Source organism: Sander vitreus, chromosome 5 (genome assembly GCF_031162955.1).
Source record: "Sander vitreus isolate 19-12246 chromosome 5, sanVit1, whole genome shotgun sequence".
NCBI lineage: Eukaryota > Metazoa > Chordata > Actinopteri > Perciformes > Percidae > Sander > Sander vitreus.
The window spans coordinates 906,273-925,319 of record NC_135859.1 but is presented as its reverse complement, the minus strand read 5'-3'; the positions used below and the strand labels follow the sequence as shown (position 1 = coordinate 925,319).

The window sequence follows — 19,047 nt, the reverse complement described above, 5'->3', positions numbered from 1 at the left end:
AATGGAAAATATCGTCATCTGACCTTTTACAGAAAGAGCATTCAGATTCAATTACTTACGACATGGCGCTGTTCCTGGGGACTCGACCTCGACTCCACGGCCCGCTGTGGCGTCTGTCACCTGGAAGTAGTCCTGCTGGGCGGGATGACCGGAACAACAAGATGGCGGAGAGTGAAGAGTTTCGGGTAGGCAAAAAGAAAAACACTGTTTTTGCCTTACTTCTGTCAACATTACAACATGAAACGATGCGCTGTAACGCATAAACCGGTCGATGTATGACTACCTGAGTGTATAGGCCAGGAGGATAGGGCATTGCCAGGCAGGAACGTTCACTTTCAGAGCAGATAGTTTGCGTCTCTGTAGTTAGCCTTAATGCTAACAGTTTATGATAAGCCAGTCGCTAATAGCTCCATTGTTAGCTTGCTGCAAGTAGCCGAAACCATTACTGAATTGTATTTATTGTCTAAGTATGTGGGCGTTTAAAGCTGTTAGTTAAGTAATTAGTAATGTAGTATAAATGATAACATGTAGCTAATATCACGATGGTACACAATATTAGCTAAACATGAACGCTAGATTGTTGTGTCTGAACTGTACTTTTTTTTTTTATGTGAATAACTCCTTCCAAACACACAGCTGAGTGAATGTTTGCTGCTCCGTAGATCATTATTAGGTTGTTAATGTGTTTGGTAATCTAACGTGTGTTAAATTGATTAAGGAACGCTGGAAGCCATTAATTGGTGACCATAAAATTCAGTGTTTGGGAATGAACAAAATGTATGTAACGTCAGTGGGCTACTTGTCACGTAAGTGAGTCACATAGCGTCTGAAGTGTCTGAACAGTATGTCACTTGCAGTAACGTAAGGAAAGAGGTGGCCAAGTTCACAAACATTGGTTGTCTTGCTGAGTATTGCAGGAATAACAACAACTGCTATGAATGCTAAGAGCTAAAGTCCTGTCCCCTCCCCTGGCTGCTCCCGGTTCCTCCAGCAGCAGGGATTCACTGGCTTTTCTCATAAATAGTTATATCCATTAGTCTTAATGAACACCTGAAATAAAAATAAAAAAAATCATCTTTTTCCTATCATGCAAGTACAGCAGTAGATAACCATTTAGCTCAGGGGTGTCAAACTCAATTTCACACTGGAAAATGAGAATTACATCAAGGGCCAGAAATGTATAGTTTGACATGCTTTTATTTAGTCGAAAAAGTCACATATCTGACTGTATTATTGCACGTCTCATATCTTACTTACGGTTCGGTCGACATGATAAAACCCTAAAAAGGTCAGCAAAAAGTTGCTTAGCTATCAGAGAATTTAGCAAAACAATGATAACATTTTTAAAAGCAGGTGACCACACACACATGAAAACTCTCTGGTTCTGGAGGAATTGCTGAGGCTCAAAGTTGGCAAATCTGCCAGATTCTGCTTTGAGTGTTGCATAATTGCAGTTTGAAAAACAGTTATTTTTTGGTTTGGTGCACATCTAAGCTCGCTAAAATTGAATTGTGAACCTAAATTGATATGTGGGCCAACTCAAAAATTTGCGAGGGGCTGGGTTTGGCCCGCGGGCCTTGAGTTTGACACGTGACTTAGAGTATGGACAGAAAACCCCAGGAGCATGGTTCAGTTTTTCCAAAACACAGATGACAGATTGAAGAATAACCACCCCAAGGGGCTATGTTGGTGCGGGTGTGTGTTTAAACATTACATCTGTATCATTGTGCTTTGTCATGTTTTCCATGATTTTATTTAATAATTTGTGATATCATCCTCAATATTTTAGATGCTTAAAGGTCACATATACTGAGGAATTGTAAGGAAAAAGGATATGCACATAAGGACAATCCAGCATGGAGCATTATATCGAAGGGTCAGTAGGGTTTCTTCATTGTTTCTTATTTTTCTGTAGGAGTTCTTTTTAGGCACATTTTAAAGCTTAAGACATTTCTTTGCAAATGAGGTAGTTTATGTTTGTAAGTTAAAAGCAGTTGATCAGTGTCTGAATGTTGTCTTGACTGTTGTAATCTTGTATTTTTGGTCTTTTCAGAGCTGCACAGTTAGGCTTCGAATTATGACCACAGCTATTTTTGCTTAGTGTCAAATCACAAGTATCAGTAATCGGTCGTTTCATTTAATAATCTCCACAATGACAGCAAATGTCAGGGAGAGATCTCTCCTCATGGTGGACAAAAGTCCTTTCACGTACATGACAAAAATGGACGTACCTACCCTACAATTCTACAATGTTAGCTTCTAAACTAGAGCCTGGAAGGTGTAATTAGAAATTTGTTCACACAGATTAATACATCGTGCTTTTGAATTGAACTGTGTGCAAAAATGACTAATTTATACTCTCACCTCCTTAATTCATTTACACAAAAATGAATGATTTGTGTATAAACTAACACAAGTAAAACCATTTTTAACATATATTTAAGTGATACCACTGCGTTGCAAACTGGCTAAATCTGTAGTACATCCACATATATCAGTTCAAAAATTAAACAAAACTTCCTTGACCCCAAGTGGCTCATTCACATTAAATTGTCTATGGTCTGACCAAATAGTCATTGTTAATGTTGCACTGCATTAAGCTACACAGTACACCGTGGTTTCTGTAGGCAGGCAATGTAATAATCAACAATGTCTTGTTTAGCCTTGAGGTTGGCTTGTGTAGTGGCCTCTTGTCAGATCTTCATTAGAATGAATTAGCCTAGTGCTTGGCTCTGGTTTAAGGTTGGCAGTGGTGCTCAGCGCCTGCTTCATGTCTCGCTGTACCTATTTCTTCCGTTGTATTACACAGGATGTCAATGTTATTTATATAGCACCTTTCATTACACATAATCCCAAAGTGCTTTACATTAAAAACAGCATACACATTAAAACAACGCATGAATAGAAATGAGAATACACAGCAAGACAATCAACAAAAAACAAACTAGACATAGAAGTGCTGCCATACAAATTCACACACACACACACACACACACACACACACACACACACACACACACACACACACACACACACACACACACACACACAGTAATTAAACAAATGCCTGATACAATTTGGCAAGTTTGCTTTTGAATTCGGACACAGTGTGATGGACCTCAAGTTTGAGAGTATCCAAGCTTCAAGTGTTACTGTGCTTTACACACAACAAATAGGGTTGTAAACTTGAGCTTCTCCTGGCGGCTTTGCATTTGCTGATGCAGTCCAGCGTTGCAAATCAAAATCAAGGAGCTGTATCACCAGCGGTACTCCAGAGTGATAAACACCCCTGACCCTGATTTGGCGACCATAAAGTCCCTGTTGCCCTCTGATGTGAGAGGAATAACTGTAGTAAACACTGCCATTTCTATCAGCAGGAGTCAGTCCTGTAACACAGACTTCAGCCTGTTGAGTGGTGGAACAGCCTTGTGGCACGACACCAAAACCAGCATGAATCTCCAGCAGCCAGCACCTCTCATCCCCCCCGTCCACCCAGATGTGCAGATGAAGCCCCTCCCCTTCTATGATGTGCTGGACGTCCTAATCAAGCCTTCAAGTCTAGGTCTGTGGTCCTTTCTTTTAGGGATGCACCGATCTGATACTGATATCAGATATCAAACCGATACTGACTCAAATAGTGGGATCAGGCATTAGTGACAATGGGGTTGATCTATTCAATGTAATTCTATGTTTATATGCTATATACATTGTACACTTGAATTGTGAGTACATAGTGTACACAGTATACTACATGTAAGTGTACTCATGTAAGTATCCAAATTGAGACATACAGTACCTTATGCCTTTGTCTTCAGTGAAGAAATTCTGAACACAATCAGCCTTTGTGATGGCAGAAGGAATGAAAATAAAACTTCAGATATAACGGTCTTCCTGGTGGAAGCAAGTCCTACAGGATTTTATAACAGCAAAAATGCAAACATTAAAGCATTAACCAAATAAATGGATAAAGTAAAAGTTTCAGTGCTTTCTAAGCAGAATTTGTGAGTTCATGGTGTCGAGTGTATGGATGACTTTTGGATTACTGCAGCGGAATCATTTGAGACTGTATGAATGCAGATTTACTATTTGAAAATGTGAACTTTATGCTCTATAAAGGTCACAAATTACACTGTGTGTGTTGTGAGCAGTGTTATTTAAGTTATCTGAAGAGCAGCACTTTTTAATTAACAGTCATCATTTGTGTTTTCAGGAGCGAGTCCTGCACAGAGGTACCACCAAGAAAAATATTTCATCTTTGCCTTGACACCACAGCAAGTTCGTGAAGTATGCATATCCAGGTAGGACTAATTTGAGGAAAAACTGAAAAAAACATGCCCAAGATGTAAACGATAAATATGTTAAATATGTGTAACCGTGTTTGTCTACAGGGACTTTCTACCAGGTGGCAGAAGGGACTATATGGTTCAAATTCAACTGAGGTGAGAATGCTCAAAGTTTTCTGATCTGTAATTAATAGATCTTGCGATTCCTTGGGAATTAAGAAATGCACATTTCAAGTGAATTTCAAGTCAAAACTCTTTTAAAAACAAATTGAATAACTTGATTAATGTTTTCATGGTGACTCCAAACCTTCCTTCATGAATATGAATATTATGAATAACACCTTTTGCCATCACCAGTTTATTAAAAACACTACACATATACTGTAAATGGGGGAAACGCTGGTTTAGAACATAGCACTACGATGGCTGTCATAACGGTTTTGCTGAACATAATTTGAACACGTTACTTAAAATTTGCACTATTAGTCTGCTTATTTTCTTCGATATGTATTCAGGCTCTCAAATGTTTCTTTGTGTTGTCAGGTTTTGCTTGTCAGAGACAAGTTGCCCTCAAGAGGATAACTACCCAAACAGTCTTTGTATAAAGGTCAATGGGAAACTTTTTCCTTTGCCAGTAAGTGCTAGTTTTACTCCAGAACAGTTCCAATTAAAGGCCAATCCAAGTCATGTATTCTACCATAATGACCCTAACAAAGCATTTTATTCCTGTAGGGTTATGCACCACCACCAAAAAACGGCGTGGAACAGAAGAGGCCAGGAAGACCTTTAAACATTACCTCCCTTGTTCGACTCTCTTCTGCGGTACCCAATCAGATTTCAGTCACATGGGCACCTGAAATTGGAAAAGTGAGAACATAAATGTCATTGGAACCTTTTCAGCTTTTTGTTTTTCCTCTTCGTTTTTCTGTGCTCGAGTTGGCCGTCATGTTTGCGCACTGTAACAGTGACTTTTCTGTAAAGGTTGTTGGATCATATTGTTTTTCAGACCTATTCTATGTCTGTGTACCTGGTGAGACAGCTGACATCACCACTGCTCCTGCAGAGGCTGAGGATGAAGGGCATCAGAAACCCAGACCACTCCAGAGCACTAAGTAACTACACAGAAAACCACTATGACTACATTTAAGTGATGCCCATTATACATTGTACAGCAGCAGTTTTACCTGGAGGTAGTCACACTTGACTCACGGTCTTCACAAATCCAAAAATATTTACCTAACCTGAAAAGCACCGTGTATGTTCACATGCAAACAAGAAACCTGGTTTCTCAGAAAAATCAGGTGATGCAGGTAATCAGACACTGTGTTTACATGCACTGTAGTAACATGGTTACTGGTTACTGAAAATCTGCATACACATGCAGATCAGCAATCAACTGCTCCCCTGCACATTCCTTACTTCTTTATCTATCTATCTATCTATCTATTTATCTTTCTTTAAAATAAGGACATTTTGCTGCATGTGTGTGAGAGAATGTGCTGGAATTTTACAAATGGTGAGATGTTCAGCAACGGAAACTGACTTATTCAGACCTCTAGAGGCTAGTTGTTTGTTAGGGTTGGAGTTGTGTGTGTTCGTTGGACAGCACACATGGGTGATGTCCCAGCGACACGTTCCATGTCCGACAGCGTTGTCAGGTTCAAAATCCCGTGTAAAAAGTGAAGTAGAACCCCTGTTGCATGTGTACATGGGTTAGGGTACAGAAAACCACTTGCGAAATCAGCTTAGTGCAGAAAGCGGACTGTTACCAGGTTACTTTAATTCTATTTTATTTATAGTATCAAATCATAACTAGAACTATCTCAAGATTCTTTACAGATAGAGTAAGTCTAGACGCCATTTATTATTTAGAAAGACCCAACAATCCCCCCCCCCCCACCCCAAGAGAAAGCATTTGGTCCACAGTGGCGAAGAAAAAATTCCTTTTAGGCAGAAACCTCAGACAGACGCTGACTCTTGGTGGGCAGCCATCTGTCACAGAGACACTGATAAAGATATGGAGAAATATGATTCATAATAATCATAGCAGTTGGTATGATGAACAAGTGGCAATTATAGTAACAATAAAGATAATAGAACTATGACTAGAAATAGTAGTTGTAGCAGTTCAGGGCGTAGCAGGGCCACGGGGGCAGCTGCAACTTTAGAGCATGTAAATGCACTGCATGACTGTGTGATCAAAGAGAGCATGGCTGTCCGTTATTTGCTACCCTTGGTGAGTAAAGCTGCTCTACCCAAACCTGTAATTGACCTGTCCATTATAAGAAGAGCAGATCTGATACCAACGGGACCCGAGAACTTAAGAAAATGGTTCTCAAACTGATTTGAATCAAGACACACAAATCAACCCTTTACATTTGTTGAAAGCCAGTGAGGAGTGGGCCCCTGGTGATGTCAGGTTCATAGAACTGGAAGTTTCTTTTAATATTTGGTTTTCATGTATTTTATACCTTTTTGAAATGAATCTTTTTGTTTCTGTTTGTTACCCTGTACTCCTCTGTGTTCCAGTTAAAGAGAAGCTGACAGCAGATCCAGACAGTGAGATTGCTACAACAAGCCTTCGCGTCTCACTCATGTGCCCGGTAAATGAAGCATCTGTCGACAATGTTTATGTGATTCCAGCAATTATTTGGACAGCATAAATTATAGTTTGTAGAGACATGCGAAAATAATCAACGCACACAGTATGTGTTGTGTCAAAGGATCACTTCACACGTGGCCGGCTTCACACGTGTGAGCGTGGCGTTTCTGTTGCGTGTCAGCTGCGTGGCGTTTTCTATGTCTTTAACACCATAAAGGTGACGCGGCGCTGCTGCTGCTAGCCTTGTCTGGACACATGGATGTTTCCCATAAACATAAATATATATACTGATCTGATTACAGCAAAGACAACGTCGGCAGTATTGACGACAAAATAGGCTCCAGAATATTTCCTTCTGTATTGACAGCTGCAATATTTGAAAATCGATAATTATTTATTATTTTTTTTAATTACATTTATATCTGCATTTATGTCAAAACCTCGAGACTTTCAAACATCAACATGTCATTTATTAAATATATTTGTGTCAAAATGACATATAAACATCTTTTTCTATTCTATTTTGTCTGGAAACGCTTCCAACACGCTGGCGTCTCGCGTGAAAAATAGGCGTTGGTTTTATTTCTAGCAGGCACGCGTTCTCGGAGCCGTGCGTGTCACACAGGCAGTGTGCACGCTCTAACCTGTTAACATGGGAGCCCAAATAAAAACGGACACACCACGCAGCTGACATGCTTTTACACTTTTATTTATTCAATAATTTAATTCAAAAATAAAGACATGAACATATTTATATATATATATATATATATATATATATATATATATATATATATATATTAAAGTTATTTTATTTATTTACTTTATTGCAGACATAATTTAAATTGTTTATTGATTTTCCCGTATATTTGAGTGAGGAGCAATTGGTACAAATGTCAAGTAATACGAAATTAGAAAATTAGTCGGCGCGTATTTATTTTTACCTTTGGCTGAGCATTATCTGCATCAATAAAGGCTTTTTAATATTTTCTTCAACAAATGTGCCTTAGTCTTCATACTGTTCTGATACCAAATTAGTTGTGTCTGGTTGTCAGGACTATGGTTTAGCTAACACTAAATTCAGCTGAGCAACAATTCGGAGGAGCGGCTTGTCACTAAAATAAGAATAGCTGGTCCAACCTAAAGGTTAGCCCACCTTAAGTTAGGGAGCCTGGGCCACTTTGGCTTGTTGCTAACATCGGGGCAAACCCCTTTCACTTTAATCAGTGTTTTTTAGTTTATAAAACATTCCCCGATGCTTAGACCCCGGCGGCATTACATAACCCATAGCAGTGCAGATGTGTATCGATAATTCAGTACTGACCAGAACCGGTACCAATTTAGTAGCGGTTCTCGATACCCACCCCTAGTCATATGTTGATTATTAGTGGATGTTGTGGCTGCCATTAGCTATAATTGTAGCTCTGCTGGCTTAGCTGAATCAGTGACGATTGCTTACAATTAGTGCTTATCTATAATGTTATGGCATAAGCTCCAAGTTTTACACAGTACCAAGTCTTCCAGGGACATACTGTTGGTGTTACATTCATGTTTTATGCGCATGTCTGTAAGACTTTCTGAAGTGCATTAACTTTGTATTAAGTTTTACCTTATGAATTTGCGCAAGGAACCAACCATGTTCTTCATAAATGAGTTTTGACTGACCTCAGTATGTTTTGTTTTCCAGCTGGGTAAGATGCGACTTACGGTGCCATGCCGGGCGGTGACCTGCTCTCACCTGCAGTGTTTCGACGCTGCCCTCTACCTGCAGATGAATGAGAAGAAACCCACGTGGATCTGTCCTGTTTGTGACAAGAAGGCTGCATATGAGAGTCTCATCATTGATGGGTTAGTTCAACTAATTCCACCACTTCACATGAAGAATGAACTGCTGTTCCTAGGGCAGTTGTACAGTTAGTCTGGTACCATGTTCTCATTACAAAAGGTAAAAGAACTCCTCAGAACATGGCACCAGAAAAATCCATGCTTCATCCTAATAATTAAGTATACAGAGTTTCTCAATATAGTGATTGGAACTTTACTAACTAGTTTTATGTATTTAACTACAGATGTCCTGATCTGATCCTAAGTATTGGTATCGGAGCCTATCCAGGCATATTTTAACGGATCGGTATCTGCTAAAATAAATCTGATCCTTTCTTTACTCTAATCTGTTATGTCCACCTCAGCCAGCTAGTGTTGCAGCGCTGCTCTCCTTAATGACAGCCGGGCATATGAGAATGAAAATTAGAGTTGTATGAATGTGAAAACGTATTTGGTTGCACCCATGATTGACTGTGTTCTGACACACAGGTTACAAACCTTCGACGGTTACAAATCTGTTCTTGTAGATGCTGACTGTTGCTTTGGTTGATGGCAGCCCAAAAAAAATAAACTGTTGGGTTTGTGTGCACTCTGCAGCCAGTGTCTGCTCAGCCAAAGATTGTTTATGAGGGAAAAGAAGCATCACTCTGTAACACTGCTGTATTCACAACAACTCCAACAGAGTGATATGTCTTCTCATGGGCAGATCACTTCATGTCAATTTCAGGAGTCACATTCCTCCAGGTTAACTTTTTCTTTGTATCATATCAATAATTTAAGCTCATCAAGTTAACAGTTTTCCACCAGGATCAAGCAGCATGTTAAAAATAAGGTATGTCAAATTTAGAATGTATCAGAGGTACCCAATATTAAAGGTTCAGAGCCAAAAAAAAAAACACAACCATAGTCAATGTCCTTGTGTGACCATTTAGTCAAATTATTATTGTATACTGGTGATTTATGTGTTATGTTCTTTGTTCAGTTTATTCTTGGAGATCCTGAATGACTGCTCCGATGTGGATGAAATCAAGTTCCAGGAGGATGGAACCTGGTGTCCCATGAGGCCAAAGAAAGAGTCAGTCAAAGTCCCCTCTCAGTCAATTCCAAAAGTTGAGAGTAAGTACATCATATTTTTGGAGATACATGTTTTATTGGTATTTAGTACATAACATTATATAAGGTGAGGTTACATGTTGATGGATCGCCAATAAAGTATATCCACAAATGTACATGCATTCATCAATATAACACTAACGACCAACTACATGAAAAAACGGAATAAAACCAAACAAAATAAATTTGAACCAAGAAAAAAATGGATAATTTCTGCCTCACCCTTCCCTCATCCCTTAAACCCCTCCCTTGGATCCATTCAGTCAGTCATTCATCCTTTATTTATATAGATCAATGAGGGCGACCCTCATTTTCAATGTCATCGAGTCAGATTACAAAGACAAATACAGAACAACAACACAGAAAGTACAATCATAAGAAATATAGAAAGACAATAAAACATTCAGAATTGGAAAAAGATTTGATAAATAATATAGGATAATAGGGATGCAAAAGAAAATGCAATTATGTAAAGCAGTTACAAGTAGAAGTTTGCAGGTTTAGAACCAGAATTCTAAATTGTCCAACAATGTGGTGGGTGGTGTGTAAGGCAAATGTTTAGACAGAAATGATCTGAAGAGAAAACGCAAAAGTGGCGTTGTGTTATCACTTTTTATTCCGTGTTTAGACAAGCGTTTTGGGGGGGAAATCTGCGTGCATATGGTGACGCAAAAGTGTGTGAAATGTGATGTAGTATGCACGCCAGGCGGCTAGGTGGTAGTGTGAGGCACTGCCACACAACACCACCAAGTCCGCGCGCCTGCGTAGAACCCTCTACTTCTCTCACTAGTAACCGCGAAGTAAACAAAAGCTGACAGTTTAGTCTGGACAGACGAGGAGGTGGACTTATTGCTCCAAACAATGCACACACGCGGCACAGACACGCACACACACATATACACACATATACATATATACACACACACACACTCGCACAGTGCTTTTTAACCCTTTAGACGGGAATGCGACGGTGGAGCGTTTTTAAGAGTTCTACTCTGGAGGGTGGTTTCACTTTTTGCGTTTTTAAGCCCCTAAAACACCGTTGTCGTCTAAACGAAAGGCACATCTGATAAAATATTTTTACGTTTTCACCCGCGAGCGTATTCGTGTAAACAGGGCTTAACTGTGTGTCAATCACTGCTCAGGCACACGCATTTCATAGCATCCTCCCCTCCCCCTTTCCCGCGCACGAGCTGCAGGAGACTGGGCTTTGAGAAGTTGTTGATGTTCAAATTTTTGGGCTAAAACCTGGATCTTCACAATTTTACCTACAGCACCTTTAAGTAAAGTTTGTTAAAACTATGGTACCAGTTGTTTTAGGCAATTACTGAGCCTTTTCCCTATGGCATATTGTTGGTTTTGGTCTTCTTATTGGATTTGTTGACAATAAGACAAATCTAGAACAATACCAGCCTTAACCTGGAACCTTTTGTCTTTTAGCCTCAGCTCCTTTACGCCAGTCTTCAGTAGTCACCAACTCTACGGAGCCCAGCTCCACCAAGAAGGCAGATGTGATTGACCTGACTCTGGAAAGCTCCTCCTCCTCCTCCTCCTCCTCTGATGAAGAGGACACAGACCCTCCACTGAAGAAACGCTGCGTTTACATTTCCAAGAGCGAGGAGATGCATGCGAAGGGGTGAGCAGGCCTCTTTGTGTTGTTTACTAGAACCATAGACAGAGCTGGGTGCACCAGCCTTGTTCCTAAAGAAAAATCCACAATACCGTAGTCAGTTTTCTGTTTTACTTTTGCCATCCAGTGACTTATGTGACAACATTAGACATTCAGTGTTGTAATGTCTGCTGTTTTTTTGGACGGATGAGATCTGGAGCACACTGTTATAGTAAAAGCTTGCTGTTTTCTCTCAGGGTGTTGACCTACCAGCCCACTGTGCGCGTGCCAAACGTCCAGGCCCTGGATCCGACGTATCTGACCTCTACGCTTGCTGACTATGCAGTCCCCTTCCACCCATCCACCCTAGCCACCATCCCAACAGACATGCAGAGTGAGTCAGTGGATAGGGGGACTGTAAGCACTATCATGACTTGGAATTGTTAATAATCAGTTTTTCCCCCCTACCCATAGGTCTGGATTTGTTTTCCTTAATTCAAGCAGATCCCCAGGTATGTTTGTTACAGTTTTCTACTGTTAAAAGCTGCACTATGCAAGATTTCTCATCTTATCAAACCAGGAATCATAGCAGCTACAGAGAATAGCCTCCAACTGCTGCTTAGACACTGTAGGCTCACCTCATTTGTTCAAACAACAAACAAAGCACACAAAGCTGGTAAACATGGATATAAACAATACTGGTTTAAAAAGACTTACAAAATCACATTTGCAAATGTTTTATAAGGAGCATATTTGTTAGGTCTTAAAAAATACTCATAACCAGTGGAATAAACACACCAGCACTTTTTGCACATAGCACTTTAATTCTTACAGTCACTTTTTAATAGGTAGTATTGTCTGTGCAGTCATGTGTCCTTTCAGATGTCTTATGTTGATCTAATGTTGATTTCATGTTGATTTTACAATGGTCTCTCTGTTACATGTTTGTATTCTAAAGCAACAGATTATAGCACTATGCCCAAGACAAATTTCCCCTCAGGGACAAAAAAAAAGGTCTATTCTATTCTAATGAGTTTTGTTGATAAGAGATACACTAATCACTTCACATTTCAGCCTGACTAGAGTTATTGTGGGACTGAGGTGGTTAATATGTTTGATATGTTATAATTTACCCACAGTTGATGACATTAATAGGGGTGTGCAGCTCTCCCTTATAAGACGATCCAATACGTATGTATACGATACCGTTGAGGGGCGATACATTTTAATATGGATCGATTCAGTGTGATTCGATGTTAAAACGATTCGGTGCGATACAATGACATACGATTCAATCTGATAGTTGTGTAATCTACACACATTGATTTCCCATTATACATAATTAAAATTGCCCAATTCTATAAATAAGCTTTGCCTACCTCAAATAAATATATATTTAATATATACTTCATTAGCTAGCCACATAAACAAATAGCAGCCACATCGACTCCATGTTAAATGAAACAGCTGTAATCTTAGAGACAGTATCTCAAACACAGGTCACGTTACACAGCCATTGTGAGCACTCCAATAATAATCATATACAGTATTACGTGAGCACAATAATACTGTTGTGAGCGTTAGCATGCGGCTAGTGGACTTTTGTGTAACTGAGCATTTTAGAACATATGAACGTCAATATAACCTTAACACTGACAAATACATATTTATACCAGTGTGCTCACATGTTTATGAACACTAACATGGATGGATGATTCACAGACCGCAGCTAGTACAATTTACAATATCCACGATGTATTCTTCTCACCGCTAACTCCAAAAATGAAACCTATAAGTCGGCACGTTTTTTTTCTGCAAACCAAACAAAGGCACTGATTGGCTGATCCCCGCCACCCTGAACATGAATGACCAAGTCTTTAATCACACAAATGGTGAGGCTTTTGTCTCAGTCACACATAAACACACAGCCGTGTCTATCAACAGCATCGCACACACCGCAGCAGGTTGGTTGAAATGACCGCAAAGCTTCAGTCAACCGATTCATAACGTTAGAACCGGGCCATCGGCCAAATCTTGGTCCATTTAGACCGATGCAAGGGTCCGTGTATCGATGTAGTCGTATCTGTGATAATACAACCGGATAACGATTCTTTACACCCCTAAAAATTAAGAACTAGAGATTGTAGAAACCATAGATTGGATTGGAGAAGTTGTATTGTAGCAGTTTATACTAAATAATAATACTGATGTTGATCCCGATCAACTCGTCTTTCCTGCTCAGCATTACCGGCCACAGATGTTTCTGGACAACCTGACGAGCAGCATGCAGAGTGCAGCCGCAGCCAGCACCAGCTCAGCCCTGGTGTCCTCCTCCAGCAGCCACTACGACACCAGCAGCCACGCCGCCAGCTCCCTCCACGAGACCCGGGTCATCACAGGGGGAGGGGGCGCTGGAGGAGGGGCTGACAGCGGGATATCAGATATCATTTCACTAGACTGAGCCACGTCTCACTGGACCTTTTCAGGCCTGTTTTCTGTGGCCTTTTTAGTGCGGACTATGTGTACATGCCATGTTGAGTTGTACACAAGAGCACCCAGATTGGTATACATGACTTCTTTGATGGCCTGGACATTTTCATGATGTTAAAAACTGTATCCAGGCATGTTTCTTTTTGCCCTTGGGGTTTTTTTTACTTGCAAATGGGTTTGGCATCCTATCTGCTATGGTAGGATGATAAATGGTTTGATGCCCAAGGACAATATTGTATGTCAGTGTATTGTCATTTCTCTTGAAGTACTCTTGACTTTAACATTTCTTTCGGATTCTGATTTGGAAATATTCTCGTGTGCTGTCATACCTTAATCACATTAGATCTAAACAATGGGAAGGATTTAGCATTGGTTAAGTCCAATATTCCCTGGTGTTTTAGCCTTGGTGTAGTCTAATAGTCCCTGGTATTTCAGCCTTGGTTTAGTCCAATATTCACTGTTGTTTTAGCATTGGTTTAGTCCAATATTTCCTGGTATTTCAGCCTTGGCTTAGTCCAACATTCACTGGGGCACGTTCAGCCCCGACAAAACGGCAACACGTTTATTTAAACTGAAATTTAATTGTTTAGTCCAATATTTTCCCATTTTTGATAGCATTGGTTTAGTCCAATATATCCCTAGTGTTTTAGAATTGGTTTAGTCCAATATTTCTCCATTGTTTTAGCGTGGCTTAAGTCCAACATTTCCCCAGTGTTTAACCTTGGTTTAGTCTCCGTATCCCTCTGGTTGCTCTCTTTACCCACCACTCATTGAGTCCGCTCTGTGCCGTCGTGTGCCGGGCAGGGAGCAGACTCTCGGTGGTATCAGTGGAACTGGCAATCCTCTCACATTACAGGGACTCATTTTATTTTAGTCTTCCTATCAAAGATATTGCCTGGGGAACTTTAATCAGTAGTATGCCATCATACAGTATCATTATGACATGAGCAGCTAGTCTTTTGGCCACCCATATATAGGTGTAGAAATATTACAATAACCTTTCCATGCTCAGCTCTGTAGAGGTTTTCCTGGCAGAAAGATAAATGTCTGTTATACTTTTTTCCCCCCCAGTTGTTCCAGTGTTGGAAATATTTAGAGCATTGAACTCCTCATTTATACCGATTTGTATTTCTTTGAACATACATGTGACTCTGACTTCAGCCTCTCCTGGCCTGGTTAGCATGGAGCAGAGTCAGGATGGATGGAAGACGAGCGTGAACTCACTGCTCTCAGCAAGACTTTGTTTCACACAACAACCATAAAAGCAAACCAACGGTTAGATGAGAGAGACTGATAAATATACTGTTGACTATGAACGTGGGCGGCAGGTCAGTAATCGAGATGTTTTCATTGGTTCTAACAGGTGTCAGTCAGTTCTTCAATGAGGGTGATTACAGGGCAGCTTTCATGGCAAACCAATGTAAAATGTTCCTTTGTCATTTAGTCAGAGCAATAATAATTGAACTCGTGTTAGGTTAAATAAAGTTGTAAATGTAGTTCAGATACTCCATAAATGATTCTAAGCTGGTATGCCCTGCTCCGCTCTGCCTCCCAAATTTGATCCCTTTTTTTGTGTATGGTCGGTTTATTGGCTTATATAAGTTGTAAACATGGTTTTGTTCTGTAAGAGAAATATACTTAAAGCAATAGTTCAAAACTCAGGCGATCACTCTCATTGATATGTTCAGATGGATATCAATCTAATGTCTGTAAGTACAGACCTGGAGTCAGGGCATGGTAAGCCTAGCTTAGCATGGCTGGAAGCAGGGGGAACATTTAGCCTAGCTCTGTCCTACCGACACCTCCAAAGCTCACTGATGAATATGTCCCATTTGTGTGCTCCTTGCACGTACTTTGGAAATGTTAAACTGTTAAAAATCTTGCGTGCATCAGTTTTGACTCGCATATGAATCAACCTTTTAACATAATGTGAATGAAAGAGTTTCTTTGCCTCTAAGTTGGCGCAAAATATCCCAAAAAAAAAGGTTCATGCTGCCATAAGTCAGATTATGTTCTCTTCAGTTAATATTTAAAAGTCCTCTGTAATTCCTCTGAGCGCTGGCATCGGCTATGTTTGGACTTTGTTGTATGTTGATGATTCTGTGTGTTATTTTGGGATGGATGTACATGAACATTTCCTTTCTCAAAGTTGACACCACTCAGTAACATAAAGAAGGATACACAGGGCAGCTACTGTATCACACCTCCATTATCTTATCTGGACTGCTTGCTGTGCATGTGGACTAACAGCCATCAGGAGCTCAATCTCAGGGACCTACACTCCACTTTTCTGGGCTTGACGGACTGAGTGAATTAAAATACCGGCGCATAGAAACAGCGGTTAGAATCTGTTGTTTCAGAAACTGAAATACAGATGGTATGATATAGGCTATAACATTTGTACATCAATTTATCTGTTTAATTCAATCATACTGTTGGCAGTTTCAAGTGTCCATGTTAAGGCTGATAACAGTTCACCCAAATTACAAAACACAAACTCCGCTTTAGTTGGTTTTGGTTTATGTGAACAGGTTTTGAGATGTCTGTCTCTGAGATTTCAGTCACTCGGAAATCAGTCGACAAATGACATTGCAAAAATTCAACACATTTTTCCAGAAGCAGTTTCCCTGTTAGTCTGGAGACAATCTTGATTAGAACTATGGAAACGGTCAACTGAACTGTTGCTGAACAGAATCCCATTCTCGTTCTTTGTATTGGGGTAGAGGCAGAAATCCTAAAACCCAAACTGTATCTGCATGTAGAGATAGCACTGGTGGCAGGTTAGAAAATATGATTTTGTAATTTTGGTGAACCAACCCTTAAAGTAAAAAATGTGCAAATTCAACAACATCAGATAGAAACCCTGCATTAGTGTTTGCATAGAGGTCACTGTTTTGTGGAATTACTGATTAGACGTTTGAGTCTGTCTCTATTCACCTGCGGGCAGATGTTGGTGATGTGGATATTTCTTTATTTTGTACTCTTCACACTTTATGGACTTTGAAACACAACCCAGATCACTTGGACGTTTCTCTTGTGACACCATGTTAACAGACTCGGAGAAAAGTACTCCTTGTTGTTTGCTGCAGATTCACGAGGTTTATAACAAGATGGTTTATTACAAAATTGTCTTTGTTTTCCTGTATCTGTAAACTTGCAGCATTTTAAATTGTGGTACCATGTGTGGGTGTTTTTTATTATTAAACGTTTTCTTTTTTTTTTCCTTCAGTTAAAGTCTGTCGCTCTAGGAATAACTCTGAAGAGGTTTAAAAGTTCTTCACTCAAAGTGAAAAACCAAAAAACATTTATAAAGCAACTCATTCCTACTTTCAGTGAAGGGTCGGAGGACCAATGAACAGCTCTCACATGAAGTCAATGTATAGATAGCCAATCAGACACAAGGATTTTTTTCATCTGCCCCCTCATTCATTCTTTAAAACGTTTTCTTTGTGATGTGTTATTCTGAAATGAGTTGATTCTATTTTGTAAAATCTTACCTGTTGTCTCAGTATATTTATAATATAAATATATAAATGGGGTGAAATGGTAACAAGAAGAAAACCAAACTGGGGTGGGAAAGAAATTCTGCTGCTGGTGGCGGTACATCAGAGATATATATTACATATAAGGAGGATTTAGTTACACAGTGGCAAGTGCACGAGATTAATGAAATTTGATTTGAAGTTTTTGCACCCAGGAAGAATACAAAAAAAGTTGTGTAACATCCTTTCAGATGTGTGTTTGAAGACAAGTTACAGGAAATCAGCAGCTGCAGATAGTCGGCTAATACTCCTCTGAACTGTTCATATTGTAATTATTGTAGTTTAGTTTATTATAGGACCCCCCCCCCTTAAGTACAGCTACTCTTCTTGGGGTCCACATTTAAAAACCTACATTACACAATGCAGTCTACATAAAAAAAAATCACAATTTAAGATTCTATGCTGTATTGCCATGCAACTAAGTTGCTGGGAATTTGGTGCAGTGTGCTTATTACACAAAAACACCCAAAGCATTCATAGCAGGACAGTCCATACCTGTTAAAAACACGTCATGACACAACCCCCCACCCTTCCTACAACCCACAAATGCATACCATTTATCCCATAATAAAATAGATAAATATTGCATTGCATTCTACAAAAATGATGCTCCAACAGGTTTTTTAAATTTGCTTTTTAAACATTGATCTCTGTTTTAATTGAATCAATAACAGTGGTAAAGAATTCCATGTTTTAATCGCTCTATAATATAATACTGTGCGTTTTAAGAAATTAGTGTTTGCCCTGTGCGTGCGTGCGTGCGTGTGTCGGCTCTGTTTCTACAGCCTGTACTATGGTTCTGTAGTGTTTAGTATGAAGTCGGCGAGTTGGAGGAGCTCAAGGATTTTGACCTTTAGCTGTTGATAAATATGAACCAAGTCTTAACGTGTCGATAGAGAAGTCAAATATGATCACTACAACCGATTAAAGGGACAGCTTACTTTGGAAATCTTTTTTTTAGTTTTAGAATGCTGCTATGAGCCTATAGGCTACTTACTGTAAGTAGACGTCATGTCGGAGCTGACCAGACTGCTTCACATTTTCCTTCATGTGGAGCCAGAAACAGTTCCTCTCCTCTTCCACAGGAAGGCGCTACAACCTCAATAAGTGACAAAAACCAGACCACAACTGTCAGATGAACTCACGCACCCGAACATCAATTCCAAATGTGTTCCACATGTATAACACTATTCATTATTTTTTCATACACTTGAACTGTCAACATTAAGGCTAGTTTGGTCAGCAATAGTACTACTACTAGTCTAGGCTACTACTACTTGGACATAAGCTGAATGTTTCCACCATTTATCCATTAACGTTACTTTTCGCTAATTATTTCAACGGTTTCTCTATTACTTATAGCTCATTATTGAAACAGTGCTCGCTTGCTGGTTTTCTCTTACATAACGGCAACATGCGGCTGTGGCTCAGGTGCAAAAGCGGACGCCTACCAATCGGAAGCTTGGTGGTTCCATCCTCGTCCCATGTCGTCCCATGTCGAAGTGTCCTTGGGAAAGACACTGAACCCCGAATTGCTCCCGATGTATCGTTGGTTTGCGGATGTGTATGAATCAGGGCCGGAGT

General features: G+C 39.8%; 1 protein-coding gene across 4 annotated transcripts; it reads left to right on the top strand.

Annotated features, from left to right (window-relative positions):
* The first annotated feature begins 92 nt into the window (after positions 1 to 92).
* Positions 93 to 17,143, top strand: pias2 (protein inhibitor of activated STAT, 2). 4 transcript variants are annotated; one of them, XM_078249960.1, is made up of 15 exons: positions 116 to 185; positions 1,790 to 1,876; positions 3,378 to 3,562; positions 4,211 to 4,298; positions 4,389 to 4,439; positions 4,827 to 4,917; positions 5,016 to 5,150; positions 5,290 to 5,395; positions 6,813 to 6,886; positions 8,573 to 8,733; positions 9,692 to 9,825; positions 11,263 to 11,458; positions 11,689 to 11,825; positions 11,906 to 11,943; positions 13,674 to 17,143. In XM_078249960.1, the coding sequence occupies exons 2-15, from the start codon at positions 1,857 to 1,859 to the stop codon at positions 13,890 to 13,892; spliced, it is 1,635 nt and encodes a 544-aa protein (XP_078106086.1). In that variant the 5' UTR covers positions 116 to 185; positions 1,790 to 1,856; the 3' UTR covers positions 13,893 to 17,143. The 4 variants fall into 4 exon arrangements, with proteins under 4 accessions (XP_078106084.1, XP_078106086.1, XP_078106085.1 ...); XM_078249959.1 differs by having other exon boundaries at positions 3,375 to 3,562; XM_078249958.1 differs by lacking the exon at positions 1,790 to 1,876 and having other exon boundaries at positions 93 to 185.
* The last annotated feature ends 1,904 nt before the right edge of the window (positions 17,144 to 19,047 follow it).